This window comes from Tetrao urogallus (assembly GCF_951394365.1).
Source record: "Tetrao urogallus genome assembly, chromosome: 2".
Taxonomy (NCBI): domain Eukaryota; kingdom Metazoa; phylum Chordata; class Aves; order Galliformes; family Phasianidae; genus Tetrao; species Tetrao urogallus.
In genome coordinates, this window is record NC_136814.1 from 83968418 (window position 1) to 83988713 (window position 20296).

Below are 20296 nucleotides of genomic sequence, written 5' to 3' on the forward strand. Positions count from 1 at the left end.
TGAAATTCTATGGCTAGACTTGCGTTTTTGATCATGATACTATATGTACTATATGCACCTTTCTTATGACACACACTATTTAAAGCAACAGAATAATTTAATAAAATAGAGACAATTTCCAGCTAAGCAAATTGAAGTTACTAAAATTCTAATTTATCTTATCATAGTCAATTAGATCTGTGTTTCATGCTAAAGCAGATGAGTTCTTCCCTCAAGATTTTTTTGACCTTAAATTTTTGGGATAGGACCATCTAGTAAAAATGTCCAAAAGATTGTCTGTTACAGTAACTTGTTAGAACTCACTGGGACCAGCCCTGTGGAGAGCAGTTTGTGGGGCTGGTGAATGAAAAGCTAGACATGAGCCAGCACTGTGTGCTTGCAGCCCAGAAGGCCTCAAAAAAGGGGTGGCCAGCAGGGTGAAGGAGGTGGTTGTCCCCCTCTGCTCTGCCCTTGTGAGGCCCCATCTGGAGTACTGTGTCCAGGCCTGGGGTCCCCAGGAGAAATAGAGAGCTGTTGGAGAGGGTCCAGAGAAGGGCCACAAAAATGATGAAAGGGATGGAGAACCTCTCCTATGAATAAAGGCTCAAAAAGCTGGGCTTGGTTAGCTTAGGGAAGAAAAGGCACTGGTGAGACCTCATTGCATCCTTCTAGTACTTGAAGGGAGCTTATATGCAGGAGAGGGGCTGACTTTTTACATAGTCTCGTAATGACAGGACAAGGGGAAATATCTTTAGAGTAAAAGAGGGGAGATTTATACTATATGTTAGGAAGAAATTTGTTAATCAGAGTGTGGTGAGGAGCTGGCATAGAAGGCTGGTGAGGCTGCCCATTGAAGCTGTGGATGCCCCATCCCAGGACACGTTTAAGCCCTGGGCAGCCTGATCTACTGGGTGGTAACACTTCCCATGACAGGGAAGGGTGGAACTGGATAGTCTTTATGCTCCCTTCCAGTTCAAGCTATTCTATGAATCTATGATTAGGAGAGAATTCAAATTATCTAAGGGCTTCAAGACCTAAAAGTGTGCCTAAATTATACCCACGTTATATCTGAAACAAATCTGAAAAAACACTGATACAACTGTTAGAGACTTGATGTGTGGTAATACTGTTGTTACTGCTAGCTGGGGAAGGCACTGTGCTTTTCAGCAAGTTTATCTTTGGAATGGTCTTTGAATATATTCAAGCATACTACTTTGCATGTCCTGAAGGAGTTTCTATTCTGTAAGAGTTACAAAGACCCAGGGGATTGAAATCTCAATTTCCACACAAATTGCTCTGCTACAGATACAATGAAAAAGGAACTTTTAAGCAGCTTTAGTATTAACAACACAGAGGAACATTATGCATTATAATGCCAGTCTATTCTTCTGTGATTTTGCAGTATTTCTTTGAGCTTTCTGTAAGTTGTAAATGTATTTAATGTCTAAATCTTCTACATTAAGTTTTTGTTGTATTTCTAAATGATAATAAGTGAAATAAGAATGTTTTAATAGTGATTTATAATATTGTTTCTTTCTTTTGCTAGGTATTGAGAAAATGTCATGACCAGGAACCATTTAGATAAAAACAAGTCATTATTGGATGTTTCAATCAGTGGTAGTGTTAAATGGCAAAACAAATGACTGCTGGGGGAGTGTTTCACTTAGCAGAACACAGCATACTCTATGTTAGAACAGTTACCCTAATGTTGTGCTTCTTTGTATTTCTGAAGAGCATAGCAGTGATAGCATCACGGATTTTTTAGGTTCTCTAAAGCTGTCTTTGCCAGCAAACTGTCTTAACCTCAAAAGGATTCAGAAAAGTAGATGACTACATAAAAGCTATTTTATTCATTGAAATAAAATCGGCTAGCGTTCCCTGTTAAAAATCTACTGGTTTTCTTAGCCATTCTATTGTTTGTTCCTAGTTTCTAATGAAAAAGCGTGTGGGGCAGCTCTTCAGGTCTTGCCAATTATGTGACTTTGATCTGTTTTATTTCCCCACAGTCTCTCTAAAACACTGTTGTAAATTGCAAAATTCTCATTTGGCATAAATAGAAAAGGTATTGTGCTACAGTATTTAAATGAATCAAACATGCTTGCTTAAGCACACTGCTCAAAGCATAACTGTATTCTAATACATTTTTCTCATCAGTAATTATTTCTTGTTCCCGTTTTCAAGTTTCTGTACCATCTTGCCTGCATGGAGTCTCAGTACGTTTTTAACATCAGTCTGAAAGGAATAAAAGCAGCCTAACTTCTTTACTGACTTTCTTTTTTTTGCAACTTTTTGGAGGAAGTAGGATTTGACCAGATAGTATTCTTAAATATCATAATAATATTGAAAATGAAGGAATTAAGTTCATGCTTGTTTACAGCTAATTTTCCATGTAACCAAATTCTTGTTGCACTGTCATCTGCTTCTTTGACCCATTGCATACCTTTGATCTTTTGCATTTTGCCATTTGAACTCAGATTGGCCACTGCAGTAAAAAAGAATAAAAAATCCTTTTATAAATATATCAACGGTAAAAGAAGAACCAAGGAGAATTTTCATCCTATACTTGATGCAGCAGGAAATGTGACCACTGAAGATAAGGAGAAGGCTGAGGTCCTCAATGCCTTCCTTACATCTGCCTTTAATAGCCGGACCAGTTATCCTCCAGGCATTTTACACCCTGATCTGGAAGTCTGGGATGCTACTCCCAGAATATTCAGAATATTCCCAGCGATATTCCCAGAATATTCCCAGCGATTCAGGTGGAGACAGTTAGAGAGCTCCTCCTTAATCTGGACTGTCACAAGTTTATGGAACCAGACGGGCTCCACCCTCTGGTGCTGATGGAGCTGGCAGGGTGATTGCCCCAAGCCCTCTCAGCCATTTTCTCGCTCCAATTTATAGGAGGGAGATGAGGTTCTTTTAATATCTGTATACCTGGCATGAGAAGAAACAACGGTTCATATGTTAGTCCAACCAGTTTATTATAAATCCTAATCAGGGAGACAGGGAAGGGAAGGAGGGCAATAGAAAAGATAGGAAAGAAGCAAGAATCGTGTAAAGCAAGGATAGTCACCACCAGGATCCAGCAGTGGTCCCGTTGCACGATGTTTTGAAGGTCTGAGGCAAAAGCAGCTGGGGGGAGAGCAGCAGCAGCATGGCCGGCCTTGAGCAGCAAGCAGGCAGCAGGAGGCAGTCGCAGAGCCAGTATGGCAGGAAGCAGCAGGATTCAGGTAGCCCAGGACTCAGGATTCAGGCCCAGGAGAGTCTGTCAGCATGCAGGAATTCCGTAGTGAGGAATCTGATGGCAGACACCTTTGTTCTTCTTCAGCATCGTGGTAGAGCGCAGAGCAAGTCTAGAAGGGAGAGAGGCAGGTAGTGAGGCTTCTCATGGCAGAAACTTCTTCATGAGGAATCTGTTGCCAGAAAACCTAAACGTCATGATTTTCAATTCCTCTTTTATCCTACTTTTTCTCCTACATGACATCCCTGGGCACTCGAGCAAGAGTCATGTGAGTACCCTCTGAGATGGCCATCTTCCTTGAGATAAGTTCACACAAATGACCGCTTCACAACTATTAAGCTCTCTCTCTCTCTCTCTCTCTCTCTCTCTCTCTCTTTTGTTGTCCCTGGCCTTGTCCATCTGTGTCCCCCAGACAAAGGATTTCACAACCCTTGCCCAGGACTTGTCCATCAAAGTTCTCCAGACAAAGGGTTTCTCAACCCCTGCCCAGGACTTACTTGGATTTGTTCATCTGTGTCCCCAGTAAGCTTTGAGACAATGATGTAACAGAATAATATCTTACAGCCATCTATCAGCATTCCTGGTTAACTGGAGACGTCCCAGAGGATTCAAGGCTTGCTGATGTGACTCCCATCTACAAGAAGGGCCGTAAGGAGGATCCGGGGAACTACAGTCCTGTCAGCCTGACATCAGTGCTGGGGAAAGTTATGGAGCAAATCATCTTGGGTGAGATCACACTACATGTGCATGGCATCCAGGGGATCAGACCCAGCCAGCACAGGTTCATGAAAGGCAGGTCGTGCTTGACCAACCTCCTCTCCTTCTATGACTGAGTGACCAGACTGGTAGACAAGGGAAAGGCTGTTGATGTAGTCTACCTAGACTTCAGCAAAGCTTTTAACATGGTCTGTCACAGGCTTCTTCTGGGGAAACTGGCTGCCTGTTTATATACCCTTCTTTGGGTAAGAAACTGGCTAGAGGGCCATGCCCTGCGGGTAGTGGTGAATGGAGTGAAGTCCAACTGGTGACCCATTACAAGTGGTGTCCCCCAGAGGTCAGTACTGGGGCCCCTCTTCTTTGATATCTTTATTGATGACCTAGATGAGGGGATTGAGTGCACCCTCAGTAAGTTTACAGATGACACCAAGTTGGGAGGTGGTGTTGATCTGCCTGAGGGTAGGGAGGGCCTTCAGAGGGATCTGGATAAGCTGGATTACTGGGCTGAGGTGAATGGGATGAGGTTCAACAAGGCCAAATGTCAGGTCCTGCACTTTGGCCACAACAACCCCATGCAGTGTTGTAGACTTGGGGATGAGTGGCTGGGTGATTGTGAAGAGGAAAGGGACCTGGGGGTGTTGGTTGATGCTTGGCTGAACATGAGCCGACAGTGTACCGAGGTGGCCAAGAGGTCCAATGGCATCCCGGCCTGCATTAGAAATAGTGTGGCCAGCAGGAGCAGGGAGGTGATCATCCCCCTGTACTCAGCACTGGTGAGGCTGCACCTTGAGTACTGTGTTCAGTTTTGGGTTCCTCGCTACAAGAAAGACATTGATGCCCTGGAGTGTGTCCAGAGAAGGGCAACAAAACTGGTGAGGTGTCTGGATCACAAGTCTTATGAGAAGAGACTGAGGGAGCTGGGCTTGTTTAGTCTGGAGAAGAGAAAGTTCAGGGGAGACCTCATTGCACTCTACAACTTCCTGAAGGGAGGTTGTGATGAAGAGGGGTTTGGTCTCTTCTCCCAGGCAACAAACAGGACCTGAGGAAATGGCCGCAAGTTTAGGTTGGACATAAGGAAAAACTTTTTCTCTCAGCAAGTGGTCAGGGCACTGGAATGGCTGCCCAGGGAGGTGGTCCCTGGCAGTGTTCAAGAGATGCCTGGATGAGGAGCTAGCTACGATATATGGTTTAGTTTGTGGTAGCAATGATAATGAGAAGATGGAAACCTGCAAGATCATCTAGTCCAACCAACTTTGTGATTCTATGATTCTAATCAGGCTTAGGGTCAAGCAACGAAGGAAATTTCAGTCTTGAGTAAGAATAATTCATATTGGAATGGGTCTTGTGAGGTCTCTAGCCCAAGCTCTTGCTGACAGCAATGGTAGCCAAGAGATCAGACCAAGCAGCTCAATGTGGAGTTAGGTCCAAAAAACCACCAAGGACAGCATTGTCTCATTTCTGATAGCGCATTTAAAGTGTAATGGAAATATTACATTACATAGGAGTGGTAATTGTGATTCCTTGTGTCCCAAGAAGAGAATGACACATTGAGTTTTTAGCCATATTTGTACTGGCTTTTATTTTTATTCAAGTGAAAAATAAAGCATAAGTACTTCAGTTTTAAGTAGATATTTGTACTGACTTCTATTTTCATTTGAGTAGAAAATAAAGCATAAGTACTTCAGCTTTAAATAGGAATATTAAAGACTACATAAAATGTGCTTAACAGAGAAGAAAATCAAAGGCTGTAATAATAATAATAAAATTAGTATATTGTGGAGGCATTCTGGTTCTGGAGTGATATGAAAATAAATGTGAATACTATTTTTTCACCAAACTATGCTCATATTCTTTTAGAGTGAACTTCTTTTTTTGATACCTTTAGTAAAAATAGTAAAGCTTTTCAATTTTATATTAGTTTGATTTTAATTTTGTGCTGTATTTTGTATTGGTCATTTATATAGCACATATGCTGTATAAATCATGGGCATTTCTCTGTATGCTTATGTATGTCTGTCTATGTGAGTAGATAAATATACACACACACAATAAATATGATGAAGTGAAAATATATACATACAAAACAATATTTTAGACTGTGTTAGTTCTGGTAGCAGATGTCTTCCTTCTTAGAAATTTCAGACCTTTGGGTATAATTTTTTAGTTATCTTTCAGCTTTAAAAGTTTATCCTAAATTTTAATAAGGGAATTGTTCATACTAAAACCCATGTTCTTAAAATCAAAGTTAAAATGTTGTAAATATTGAATTGATATTTGCATCTTGCTCAGCTGCAGTGTGACCTACTCTAGCAATATTGACAACTATGACATTTTGCTTATGATGTTTCCAGTGTAATATGATGTTTCCAGTTCAAAGAAGAATAGATTTTGCTCATCCACACTTATCTTTTTTTCCAACCCTTTCTGTAAATTTCTTATCTATGAGCTGAATCATAATTCTAAACTACGATAACTTTAGGCCTGGTTTTATCATTTTTAGCCCAACAAATATGATTTCTGCCCTTGTCAAGGGGATGCCTCAGCTTTGTGCTGAGCCAGTGGTGCAGGGACTTAGCCTGACCTTTGCCTAAGCCATGTTTCACAGGTTTAACCCGTGCATGAAAGCCCAGTTGGTGCTGCTTCCCTGTAGTAGCTCCAGGTCCAGGTATGGCGCCTCTCTGGAGGGGGTGACACCTCTGCCACTGGTCCCTGCCTGATGAACAACAGCCCTTGGTGTACTTTGGATTGGGGACCATGGCACCAGCGGAAGGGAGCAGGTCCTAATAAGAATTGGGGAAGATTTTTGGTATAACCATTTTAACCAAGCTAATACTGTAGCTTTTTGATACTCATAAAACATCAATAGAAGCATCACTAAATTCTCAACTCTCTCTAAATGCTGTGTTTCTTTTCACATCTTACAAGTTTATGAATGTTTAAATTTGTACTTTTTTTTAGGAGAAGGTGTTTAGTTCATAAAGATCTGATGCTCTCTATGAATAGGCAGTACAAAACACCAAGTAATTCACTGATGCAGATTGCTTATCCTGAATGTCTAATCTAGAGTTCAGATGTCTAGATATCAGCTATTACACACCAGTGGATATGTTTCTATATTTAATCCATATGTTTTTTCCGTTTGTGTTAAATTATAAGGACAGCTATAGTTTTGAAAAGTTATGCCTATTTACTTAACACCTAAAGGTGACATTTAATGAAAAAGAATGTCTTAAAAGTTCTAGAACAAGCAGATTAATCCCTCTTTGTATTAATTATAGTGTTTCCTGTTGTATAATCTTAACTTTAAAAGTTCTTTATACTTTCCCAACCACAGTGGATATCAAGCTTGTCTAAACAAAGAAAAATAATTTAAGACAGCAACCAAGCAAACTTTCTGCAGTCAACAGCAATTTAACTTGGCTTAATACAAGGGAGGTGAAATAATTCCCTGAAATAAATCTATTACTAACACAAAATACAACAGAATGAGAAAATCTAAATCTCTGGTATTAGTCACTAAGCTATACTAAATCTTCCTTAAGATGACATCAACAAAATCAGGCTCAGCAACCTTATCAGTGCTAGTTTTTCCTTGCAATATAGCTAGAAAATATTTGTTACAGTTTATTCACTCACAACAGGCAGGATGAAGCAATAGTTAAATGATGTTTAAGAACCACTGTATTTTATAGAAAACTTGTGGATTCAGATAAAGAGTGTTGAATAAGGAAAAGGCAGACCACAAGCAAAGGGAAAAAAGCAAGTTATTCAAAACACAGTTGTTTACCATCATAGAGTTCCAGAATTTCCTGAGTTGGAAGGGGCCTACAAGAGTCATCAAGTTCAACTTATAACCGCACAGGACCCAAATGTCAAACCGTATGTCTGAGAGCATTGTTCAAACACTCCTTAAACTCCAGCAGCTTGTGGCAATGACCACTGCCCCAGGCAACCTGCTGTAGTGCCCAACCAGTCTCTGGGTGAAGAACCTTCCAAGTACCATAGAAGTAGCTGCTACATCTTTTCCAATATTGTGTGTAGATTAGTATAATCTGTTAATTTACTATTGCATTTAATTTTCAGTTTTGTCCTCAGCAACTAATTGTTCTTCACCACGTGTTTTTTTCTCTTCCAAATAATGTGTTTTTGAGTTTATTCACACAAAATTTTGTGTTTCTTCCTTTTCCTTTTTCTTCTGTACTAAAATGTAGCCACTTACTATAAGTAATTAACCCAAAGTTTTAATTTCTTGAAACAACACTCAAATCTTTTTATAATCTCAGTAAAAAACTCCTGGAGATGTTTAGCATTTTACATTAGCAACTTCCTCAACTTCTAGCCCTAAAAATTGAATACTTCTACATTTATTTTTATATATATATTTTATATATATTCTATATATATATATTCTATATATTTTAATGTAAATATTCTTATGTCTTATTATAAACCAGAATATATACTATAGCTTCAAAAATGAAAATATTTTTACTCTCAGAAATGTGGCATAAAGTCACGACATCTGAGCACAAAAAGTAATTAAAACAATTAAAAGAATGGCTTACATTGGAGGGGACCTTCAAGATCATTTAATTCCACGCCTCCTGCCATGGGCAGGGTTGTCAACCACTGGAACAGGCTGCTCGTGATCCCATCCAACTTGGCCTTCACTGCTTCCAGAGATGGGAAATGCAGAGCCTCTCTGGGCGAACTGTTGCAGAGAATGGATGAGTGCATTCATCATAAATCACAGTCAAAATGAAAAAATAAAAATATAAAATAATAATAATTAAAAAACCCCACGTGTGCATCAGTGGTGTTTGTTATATGGTTCATTATTATGTTCCCAGTGTCTGCTTTCATCCCTGTTCTTTCGAGAAGTAAAAGCTATTGAAGAACTATGTTTTTGCAACTAGGAGAGTCTTCTAGGATTTACCACCATTTCAGTCTTCTTACTTTACTGTACTTAAATACTCAGAGGATAAAATGAAAGGCTTGATTATTCAGTTGGGTAGAATACAGTGTGTAAAAGCTCAGTTGGATATTAGAGGAATGTGCAAAAATAACTGTTTTTTTTTTGTTGTTGTTGTTTGTTTGTTTTTGACAGAGAGGGTTGAGACTAAATGCCCAAAGATCAGAAGAGGAAAGGATTTTAGGTTGCATGAAAAGTTGGTGGGGAAAAAAAGACAGAGAAGGGTAATTTCTTATTTGGGTTTCCAGTTGAAAAAGTGAGTCTTTACTCTGTATAAGTATGTAGATAAGGAATACCACAAGTGATTTGTAAGAAACATGAAAGTGTGAGGCATCTCCAATTAACGAAGAGCATCGAAGATTAAAAAAAAAAAAAAAAGCACTTGAAAAGGACTACTAAATTTGTGTGTTAAGATATGAAGCAGAGTGCTCCTTGATGAAGGAGTAGGAGGAAAATAGCTGTCTCTTAGTTTTTTTAGTGTTAATCATACTCTTTTCATCATACTGTTTTCTGCAATCTATGGTATTTCCTTGCCTTCTGCAGCACTGACTCTTTGACAAGTCCCTAGGTTAACACTGATGTGATCAGTCATTTAAATGTGGCATGTGTGGAGTAATTGTCCCTTTTTCTTGCATAACTGGAGATGTTGTTTATAGTTCTGTTAAACAGAGCTCCATGAACTCCACTTCAGCCCATTGTGCCTGAACACACGTGGCACAGTCATAGCTATGAAACAGAACTCGTGGACAATGTTTTAAGTGCTAATTCTGTGGCATTATAGTCTGTTTCTCACACCAACTTTGTAGAATACTTATAGCAGATTTCTATTAAAATTTTCAACAGGAGTTAAAAAAACACGTATTTCAAATTAAATGTCAGTCACACTGGAAGGGGATGACAGACTGTAGAGCTTACACTCAAGAATGATTACCAACTCTTTTGTGTCTACAAAGTGGCAAATTACAAATTTAGTACATTTTGCACTTGGAAATAATTTACATGATAATCTTTATTCATAATGGAAGGAATTCATCCAATGAAGTTAAGGGATTAATTCCAGGAGCATATTTGGCCCAATTTATTCAGACAGTATTAGAATCATAGAACCATAGAATTGTTTGAGTTGGAGAGGTGTTCCATCTGTTGGAACATTTTTGTGACTACTCTCTGAACATGCTTCAACAGGTCTATGTCTCTCCTGTACTGAGAGTTTCACATCTGGATGCAGTATTCCAGATGAGGTCTCACCAGAGCAGAGCAGAAGGGCACAATGACCTCCCTTGATCCACTGGCTTCTGCTGGTGCAGCCCAGGATACATTTGGCTTTCTAGGCTGGACGCGTTGCTAGCTCATGTCCAACTTGCCATCCACCAGGACCCCCAAGTCCCCTTTTTGGCAAGGCTGTACTAAATCTTTTCTTTTTTACTAAATCTCCAAGCTTGTACTGATAGTGGGAGTTGCCGCAACCCATACTGCAAGACCTTGCACTTGGATTTGTTCTCCTAGATCCACTGCTCGAGCCTGTCTGGGTCTCTCTGAATGACATCTCATCCATCAAGCCTGTTGACCTCACAACACAGCTTGATGTCATCCACAAACTTGGTGAGGGTGCAGTTGATTCCACTATTAATGTCATTGATAAAGATTCTGAAGAACATCCATCCCAGCACTGATCTCTAAGGGACACCATTCATCATTAATTTCCATCTGGACACTGAGCCATTAACAATCACTCTCTGAGTATGGTTAGAATATGGGTGTTGTATTCAAAGAATAGATTTTTGCATGCAAATATAAATTATGTTTTATAAAAATTATCAAATATATTTTTCATGAGTCCATTTTAACAAGAACATTTAGACTAACTCCTACTACCTAGGAATCTATTTTCTTTGTTAGAACAAAGACTTCAAAATAGCTTACTTTATTTTTTATTGATTTGTTTTTCCAATGTTACAATTATTTGTTTTCGCTGTTAAGTATTTACTGTCATATTACTGTCTATATTCACCGCAAACCTCACGAACTCCTTTAAAAGTAGGAAAAACAAAATGGACTTGTGCTCCCTAAGATTTCTGAAATATTAATTCTAGCAGGAAATAAGAAGTCCATTTTGCCTGTTAATATTGTTGAAGCTTTCCTTCTAAATGCATAATATAATATAGAGATAGCACTAGAAGGCATTATTGTTCCTTCCATTGGGCTTAGTCTTTCTTAGTAGAATCTAATCTTAATTATATCTCATGATACCTATTCTTCAAAAAAACTTAAGCATAAAATGACACTTGTCTATCTTCCTCTTCCCCCTCTCACCCCTCCCCCTCCCCATCCCCTTGAAGAGATTCAGTGGAGAGTGGTGTGCTCTTTCTTATCATTTTTGGATAGTAACCAGTTTTTCATCACTGGCATTCATCACTGATTTGTGCCTGATAATTTTTTTTGCAAATTTTTCTCTTCTCTTCCTCTTTTCTCCCTCATTTCTCCTCTTCCCCTCCCCCTTTCCTCAAGACAAATGATTCAGGTCATCCTTTGAGTCTATTTCTCTCTTCCTCTATTATAAAGACAGTATAGACACCTTAAATAATCTACTTAATTTTTAAATAGTTAATAGTTGTGGGACTGTATTAGACTCTAATTTCCCTAGTACAGTTATTATCTGAATTCTGCCCTCTTTCTTTTACTGCCATGTAGAAGCTTAGGAATGAGAGGATATAGTCTGACAACTTTAATTTCAACAAAATGATATGTATGTAGAAAAAAAACCCCACATTTATTTGCTTTAATAATATGACTCATTTGGCACTTTGATCAGAAGTTTGTGTTTTTTTCCTCATCAAGCAACTGTTGGTGCAGTGCAGTAGAATTAATCTATCAAATACTTTCATGAGCAGTAGCAGATTTGATAGCAATTGTGTCCTTTTAATGACATTCTTTTTATTATGATTATTAAATATATTAGATTATATCAAGGCTGAATCTTAAAATGAATTACAGGAAAGGAAAATCTTTACATATAGCGCATATCTTTTGAAAGTTAATGTTTATGATCATTTATTAACACGTTGAATTACGCACTGTCTTCCTACATGTCTTCCTTATGGATTTTCACTACACTGCTATTACATTCATTGATAAATTCAAGCAAAAATTAAGTCAGTGACATTTTGGTAGCATAAATAAGGGTAGATCAGGAGCAGAATAACATAACAATCTATTTAATTTCAATATGTTAGTCAGTCATCTAAATAACTATAAGTTTTTCTTTTTGAACAGAGTATGCAATAATGGAAGCATATCTGAATGTGGAAGTAATATCAGTGATTACTTTTAACCCTCATTCAGAATCAATATACTGATATGTCAACTTCTTCAAATGTTCTTCAATCTGAACAACAGAATTTGCAACAGAATCTGAGTTTATATGTGTGTTAAATATGTACATTAAATGTAAATGGCTGTTATTCATATTAATATGAAAGTTACTCTGTTATTCTTTACTAGGTAAGAATCATTTACCGTGATCTTAAAGAAATTCTATTTGTTGCTGTGTTAATAGATTTATTCCAAGCTCCTTTTTATGATCTATGCTCATACATGGACTCGCAAAAGTTAAGGACTCTTTATGCTTCTTATTAGCTTAAAAAACAAGCTGCCAGTAGTTGGGTGCATAGCAATGAGAAAAGGCTATAGGAACTTCTCATGCACTGTTCACATTTGTGTATAAAATAGCAAATATTATTTTGACTTGAAACTGAATTACTTAAGTGAGTGCCTCATTGCAGCTATTTTGTGAAATGGAGAGCCCGAGGAATTGGTGTAACCTTCTGGCTTCTGGACCCTTTTTGTGCTCCAGCGAAGGATCTTTTGTATTAACCATTCTTTTTCTCTCTTCCATACTGCCCTTGACCCATACACATGAAAAATCAGAATAATGATCTTGCATTATCCCTAGGTACATGTTGATTGTCAGTCAGTATTTCATAAAGTACACTGAGATGTTGAGATGGAAGATGTGTGGCACTGATTTGCAGGAAAACTACAAACAGAAAAACACACCACCATTCTGGTGGGATATTCTTTGCTGATGAATATAATGAGCTATTTAAAAAATGTATGTAAATAAAAATAGTTTAGCTGGAATTTATAATGTGAAAGATAAACTTTTAGATGCTTTGAGTTTAGAATTCAAAACTTAGTCACAACTGCTCTGTTTTTGCACAGGTAATAGATGTGAAACAAATACAGATGAATGTTTATCTACTCCTTGCCTAAACAATGGAAGTTGCATTGATGACATCAATTCCTACAAGTGTCACTGCAGGAGAGGTTTCATTGGAACAAACTGTGAGACAAATGTTAATGAATGCTGGCCAGATCCTTGTCTTCATGGAAGGTGACCATTTTTACTTAGTTATTATTATGTCCAAGATAAAGTACTTTAGTAGCAATATTTATAAATGATATTGTAATTTGTAATTACAGTATAATGTCATGGGAAGGTTGACAAATATATTCTTTTGCTATTTTTTCCATAAAGTAAGAGTGCAATCACACTTAAAGATTACAGATGTTGCCAGCTTAAGCTAATGTAGCATACTGTAATATTGTCTCAGTTTCTCTTTAATTTCTGTTCCATTAGCACAAACTGTTTTTTAGGAAATGTGAATTGGACTTAAATATTCTTGAAAGCAAATCCTTATCCATTACAAACCAGTAGATTGAAATAAGAAGGTGTCTTTTGTTATGACCCTTATAAAACCCCTTAGCACCAATAAAAGGCATATTTGAAACCCATTAGAAAACCTAATTAAAATTCCCATTGATTTCATTATTTGCATCAGAGCAGTACTTTGAAATGTATGGAAAAATACTGTAAGCGCGGAATCTATAATTACATAACTTCATCTGAATAATGCTATTTTGTATTTCAGATGTATAGATCTCATTGATGGATATCAGTGCTCTTGTGAAGCAGGATGGACCAGCTCAAGATGTGAGATAAATATTAATGTATGTCTTCAAATTTTATTTTATTATAAAGGAAAGGGTAATATGCTACTTAAAACTCACTTTTTTTAGGTAATTCCTGAATGTGTCCAGTTATTGAAAATGCATGACAGTCGTTCCAAGTCCATTCCAAAAAGCTCGTTATTTGTTATTCATATGAAATGTCATTAGAAAGAACGTTAACAATACGCCTAAACATGTGAATTGCAAGTGATTAATCTGAAAAGTAACAACAAACTACACCAATATTCCCTGAAAATAATTTATTCTTTCAGTTTGGTGCAAAGACATAACTATCTTCTTTGTATTGCTATTTGCTGTAGCTTTGCATAGCAAAGCCCAAGACACAGTTTTCTGTACTAAAAGTAGGCATGACTCATGCCATGAAGATTCCCATGCTCAGCGAACAACTTCGTAGAAGGTGACTACATCTGGCAGAACAATGAACAGCTCTTAGAAAATTGGCTACACTTTCAGGAAAGCATTACATTGATTCAGACTTTTTCAGGTTTTGCGCCAAACTGGATTTAATCAGATCTTGGTATTTTAAACATATTTTGTCTCAGAGAAAATATGGCTTGAGATTTCCTTCCCCTATGGGTTATTTGGCTTTTAATATTGTGCTTCTAAATTGCCAAAAACACATTCAAAAATGTCATCCAAGCTTCTTTTTAACTTATTTATGCATGTTAATTACAGTTAGAAGTACTAGATAACTAAAATGCCCTATATTACATAGAGGATGTCTATGGCTATGTCTCTAATTTTCCTGTTGAAAATACATAGCATTCACACGAAAGGAGTAAATCTGGCTGAAATCTTATCTTTGAACTTCCTTCATAGAAAATAAAAAAAATAAAATAAAAAAAGAGACAAAGTAATTCCACTCAGCAGGGTGTGCATCATGATATGATATTGCAGGTCTATATGATTATCAGCTCTTGCCAGTGCTAATACAGAATACTCCTAGGTAATATTTTTTCTGGTAACATCCGTAATTTACATTTTCCTCCATTTTGAGAGAGTAAGAGATTAAATGACCTGTAGACAACTGCATAAAATCAAACTGAAAAGATAACCATATTTCATACTGATATGTTTGAAAATATATAGATTAGAAATTCTCAGAAAGAAACAGTATACATATGCATGTGATAATCTGTCAGAGTGATGGCTTCATTTTTTTTAATATTCATTCTATTTGCATGCACAGTGCCTCCCAGATTAGACTATGCTGGAGATGTCATATTTTTAAAGGTTATAATACTTCATTCATCCTCCTCAGATATATATAATGACTTTACAAGTCTTATAGAGATGAACAAGGCTTTCTGACTCAATAGAGGTGTGCAAATCTTGATAGTCATATTAGACTGGTGCTCTAAAATTGTTTTCCTCTAGACTGAAATCAGGCAGCATTTCTGTTAAAAAAAAATCAGATGTGAATCCATGTAAATATACTTCAATATGTTCTTCACTTGATGTATTTCACAGAATCACAGAATTGTAGTAGCTGGAAGGAACCTCTGAAGATCATCTAGTCCAATCCCTCTGCTAAAGCAGGTTCTCTGCAATTGGTTGCACAGGAAAGTGTCTAGGAGGGTTTTTAATATCTCCAGAGAAGCAGACTCTACAGTCTCTCTGGGCAACCTGTTCCAGTGCTCTGTAACCCACAAAGTAAAAAAGTTTTTCCCCAAGTTCATATGGAACATCCTGTGATTACTATTATTATTATTATTATTATTATTATTTTACACTTTCCAGTTCTGGCTGCAATATGGTTTCTTCTTGCAGGTCTTGGTTATGAGTGTCATGGATGTTTATTGTAGCCCTGATTTTAGGTCAACAAGGACTAACCTGCTGCCTTTTCACTGTTGTCTGTCACTGGAATATAATTATTAAACAACTAGTCTATCTATCTCTCAATGCCTCTAATACTATGAAGCCTTTTAACTGCTTCATGAAGCTCAGTCACTTGTCATGAAAGGTCATATACATGTGTACATCTTGTGCAGGTACTTACCTCATTGCTAGCAGAAGGTTCAAGGCACTCAGTACAACCATCCACTTGAACAAGTCTCCTTTTTTACCATTTCTGGGCGAATGTATCAGATATCTCTGGGGATTTCCCTGAAGGGGCACTGGAATAGCCCTCATGCAAATGCCTATCACCATGTTAGCTGAGATCAAGAGTGCTTCCTCTGGTTGTGCACCTGCAAGCAAGGAAGAGTGCCATGCCTGCACAAACTGCTGTGACTGAGTGCCACTCCCAAATGAGAAGAAATTGGTCTGCCTTGTGTACTTCCTGCATTCCCTGCCTGCACAGACTAACAAGCCACATCTTTACTACTGTGCCCTGCCCTGTTTGCCTATTCTGTTCACTGCACTCCATTGCAGTTGGTTGGTATATGCAACTGTATTGGGTGTAGATAGCAAAGTCTTGCTTCGAGGGAACTGCAGACCTGGTCTGCATGAGAAGAGACCATGCTGGACACAGATGGTTCCAGCCAGATCCAGCGGATCCATTGCAAAGTACAGCTGAGCCTGTCAGCCAAGTTGGTGGCCCACCTGCAGAAATAAAAATTAAAAAGTGTAAAACTTGCTGTGCAACAGAGAGCTCAGTGAGGAAGACAGTTTGAGAAACTATGTTGTAAACACCAAGATCAGAGAAGAAAAAGGAAGAAGTGCTCCAGATGCCAGAGCAGATACTCTGCTGCAGCCCATGGAGAAAACCATGCTAAAGCATATACCCACACTGCAGCCCATAGGGGACCTCATGCTGCAGGAGATGAATATGCTCTGAAGGAAGCTGCAGCCCATGAAAAAACCATGCTGGAGCAGTCATGTGAAGAACTGTGGACCACGGAGAGGACCCACTCTGGAAAGAAAGAAAAGTTTCATGAAGAAAGAGAAGCAGAGACAACAGCTATCTGTACCCCATGCCTCTGTGCTCCTCTGGTTTGGAGAGGGCAGGGCATTATGAAGTTGAACCTGGGAAGAAGAGATTGGAGGAAATACGTTTTTAGGTTTTGCTTCTCACAGTCCTACTCTCATTAGTAATAAGTTAAATAATTTTCCCCATGCTGAGTCAGTTTTACTCATGGCAGTAACTGATAACTGATCTCCCTGTCTACATCTTGAACCATGAGCTTTTTCACCTTATTTTCTCTACTCATCCCATTCACAAGGGGGATTGAGACAGCATTGATTGGGCATCAAGCAGCCAGGCATAACCAGCAACTAAGTTAATTTAAACAACCTATATGTGTATATTTTTATATATATTTTTATATATATTTCCCTAGAGATACAGGGATATTTTCCTTTTTTTTTTTTTTTTTTTTTTTTTTTTCTCTTGGATTTTTTTATCTTCTGTATATGTTTGCAATATAGTTTGCTAGAAAATGTATTCCAAGACTTCTTACGCAGTAGGCTATGGAGCTTGTTGGTACTCCTGCTTCTGTCTTGTAGAAGACTGTGATCAGGTGATCTGGGGAAGGACAGATCATTCAATGAGAACAGATGAATGGGAATGAGGACTGCATTCTAGAATATTTCTTTTGGATGGCTTTGCTGATATTTTCTTTTCTTTTTTTTTTTTTTTTTTCAAAATGTGAATATTGAGTGAAATCTGTTGAGCTGTTCAGCTGATTTTGGAAGGGACAGTTTCACTTAGTGAGTCTAGACTCCACTGATTGTGGAGACTGGTTCTTAACCAACTTACCATAGATAAGCCAGAGAATAGAATCCCTTTCTCAGATTTCTCTGTATAACATACACATGTATGACAAATATTGGTGAACATAGGAAAAGCCTCACGTAGGTTGGATGTTCTAATTTGTGCTTGTGTTGGATTTTTTCAACTATTGATTATTTTCTACCTGTTGCAAATTAGTGTGAAAACTAAAATGGTTGAGTAAGTAGTTTCTTCAAAGAAGTTAAACAAGTGTAAACTTCCAAAAACAGTGTAGCTTATGATCAAGATGAAGGTAGAGAAATCCAAGAGCAGGAGAGAAGGAAGATAACCATTTGTTGCACAAAACACGGTGTGATTACCCACCCACATAGAAGTTTTTGCATTTTAATAAACAAATTGAAATTTGACTTTTTTTAAAAAAATACTTTTGTAAAAAGCTTTTTACATTGATCAACATCAGAACAGTTTTTTGAACTTTGAAGTTATACTTGTTTTAATGATTTTTATACTTTTTGAATAGATCTTTAATTTTTTCTGTGAATGAACAAAGATATACAAAATAGAAGTAGTAAAGAGGGATACTAGTGAATGCAAATAGGACTAGAAAAAAAGAAGTTACAAGAACAGAGAAAAGCGAAAAAATAAACTGAACTGTGAATTGTGGTGTTTTGTTTTTTTATAAACAGGACAACTTCTGTTTGGCAACAAAAAAAATTTAATTAATATAGCAAAAGACTACTTCTATACTCAGAGGTTCTGGCAGTCTATAAAACTATCCCCAACATTCCTGTGGGATGTATAATTCAATTGGTTTATGTAAAGCTCACTAATAAATCATCCTATATACATCCAGCTGGAAAACATACAGGGAAATAAGTTGTTTTCTCACAATTCCCTGTGGATTTCTGAATTTACATTCTGTCAAGGCAACTGCAGTAACTGCAGGAAATCTAAGTGCCCTTGGATATCCCTAAAAAAAATCAAGCTGTCTAAAGTTAAAGTAACTATGAGAATAAATTCCCTTTTAAAACACTGGCTTTAGCTAGACTATTTCAGTCCAGTAGCAAAATAAAACTCCTTTGGGATACAGGCAAAAACTAAGTTTATGTGCTCAAGGGCAAAACCACATTTTTGCACTAACTAAACACTAATTTGCTGGTAGTTTTCATGGATTTAATTTGATTATTTCTGCAGTGACTTTCTCAAAGGAAATTGCTATTATGTGAACAAATAAACATTCCTGTATGCTTTTATTTGCAATGATATGCATTGATTGATAACCGGAGAGTTATGCTTTATCAAGAAATATTTTATGAAGGTAAATAAGGTCCATATGCTTTGGTTAATATATTTATTCTGTCCAGTATTATTCCACTAATTGGCCTTTTTTCACTATGATAGATCCTGCTGTAAAAAGTGAGAAGAAAGTCTAAAAAATATGGCTGAAAACATGCTTTAAAATTTTAATAAAGGAATGAATAGGAAGCACTTAAATCTGTTGCATTTTTTAGATAAAATATATTTGAATTTCTCCAAGATTAATTGAGTAAGAACTAGTTTCAGAAATGAGTGTGAACAGTATTAAAAGCATCTCTACAGAAATGAAAAATTGACTGAAATTTGAGGCTGTTGTGTAACAGACATTAGAAACATCTATCACTCTTTCTAATTTCCAGACAGTTTCTTGCACTTGCAATAAACATGAATGAATAAATAAAGTGCTTTAAAGACGTCATCAATGCATTGTTATTTCTCTCCTCAGGAATGTGAATCCGTTCCCTGCATTAATGGAGGTTCTTGTCAAGATTTGGTTAATGAATTTGCTTGCATCTGCCTGACTGGATACACTGGCAAGTTCTGTGAACTTGATATTGACGTTTGCAGTGAGCCTGCACTCAGCTCAGTACTCTGTCAAAATGGCGGTGTATGTGTTGATGGGCCTGGAAGAACTTTTCATTGCAGGTTAGTAAGAATACTGTCATTTAACATCTGTAGTTAAGAGACATTCATTTGCCGAGATTTCAGAGCAGTGTTGCTCTATGCATTATGTGAACTTAATTGGGTTTGATAACACTTAAGGACATATTAGAAATGTTATTAAAAAATCAGAGTTAATTATTGCAGTTTTCTGCTGTGGCCTTATATCACTTTAGACATTTTTGAACCCTGAGCAAAAGCCACCATTTTCCAATATTGACACTGCAAGTATTTAGAAAAAAAAATCAAAATCCTTCACATTACTGTTGTAGTCCTTTCCAGAATTACATGTGGAAACATGTAGCATAAACAGAACTTAATAATTTAAAACTCATGTTTATAGATGCATATGTACTCTTGTAATTTGTATTCAGGTATTAATTTACTGTAACATTTAGACAACAGGTAGTTTATGCATTATGTTTGCAAAAGCTTGTATCCAAAGAAATCTCCTGTGGTCCAAGATTATCATTATCTGGATACTGAAGGCTTCTGGCTTCAGTGTATATGTAATGTTATGTGTAATCTTAAAGCTTGTGTAACTGTAGTATAGTAAAACTCCCTTAATATACTCAACAGATATTACATATTGTTCTCTGTATCTAATAAATCCATCAACTCGGAAATTTATCTAGGTCTCTAATCAATCTGCAGAAATATCAAATACTAAGTAAGTGTTTTATTAGTTCATTTAATAATGAAGTAC

At 37.1% G+C, this 20296-nt stretch overlaps 1 protein-coding gene across 1 annotated transcript in view; it reads left to right on the forward strand.

Moving 5' to 3' along the window:
- Window positions 1–20296, forward strand: part of EYS (eyes shut homolog) — a gene marked incomplete at both ends in the record, with an annotated part of 656806 nt that overhangs the window by 228427 nt on the left and 408083 nt on the right. Inside the window, 3 exons of the mRNA XM_079532608.1 lie at window positions 13131–13302; window positions 13841–13919; window positions 19376–19575. Of these exons, the coding sequence (XP_079388734.1) occupies window positions 13131–13302; window positions 13841–13919; window positions 19376–19575 (451 nt within the window). The remainder of the gene's footprint in view (window positions 1–13130; window positions 13303–13840; window positions 13920–19375; window positions 19576–20296) is intronic.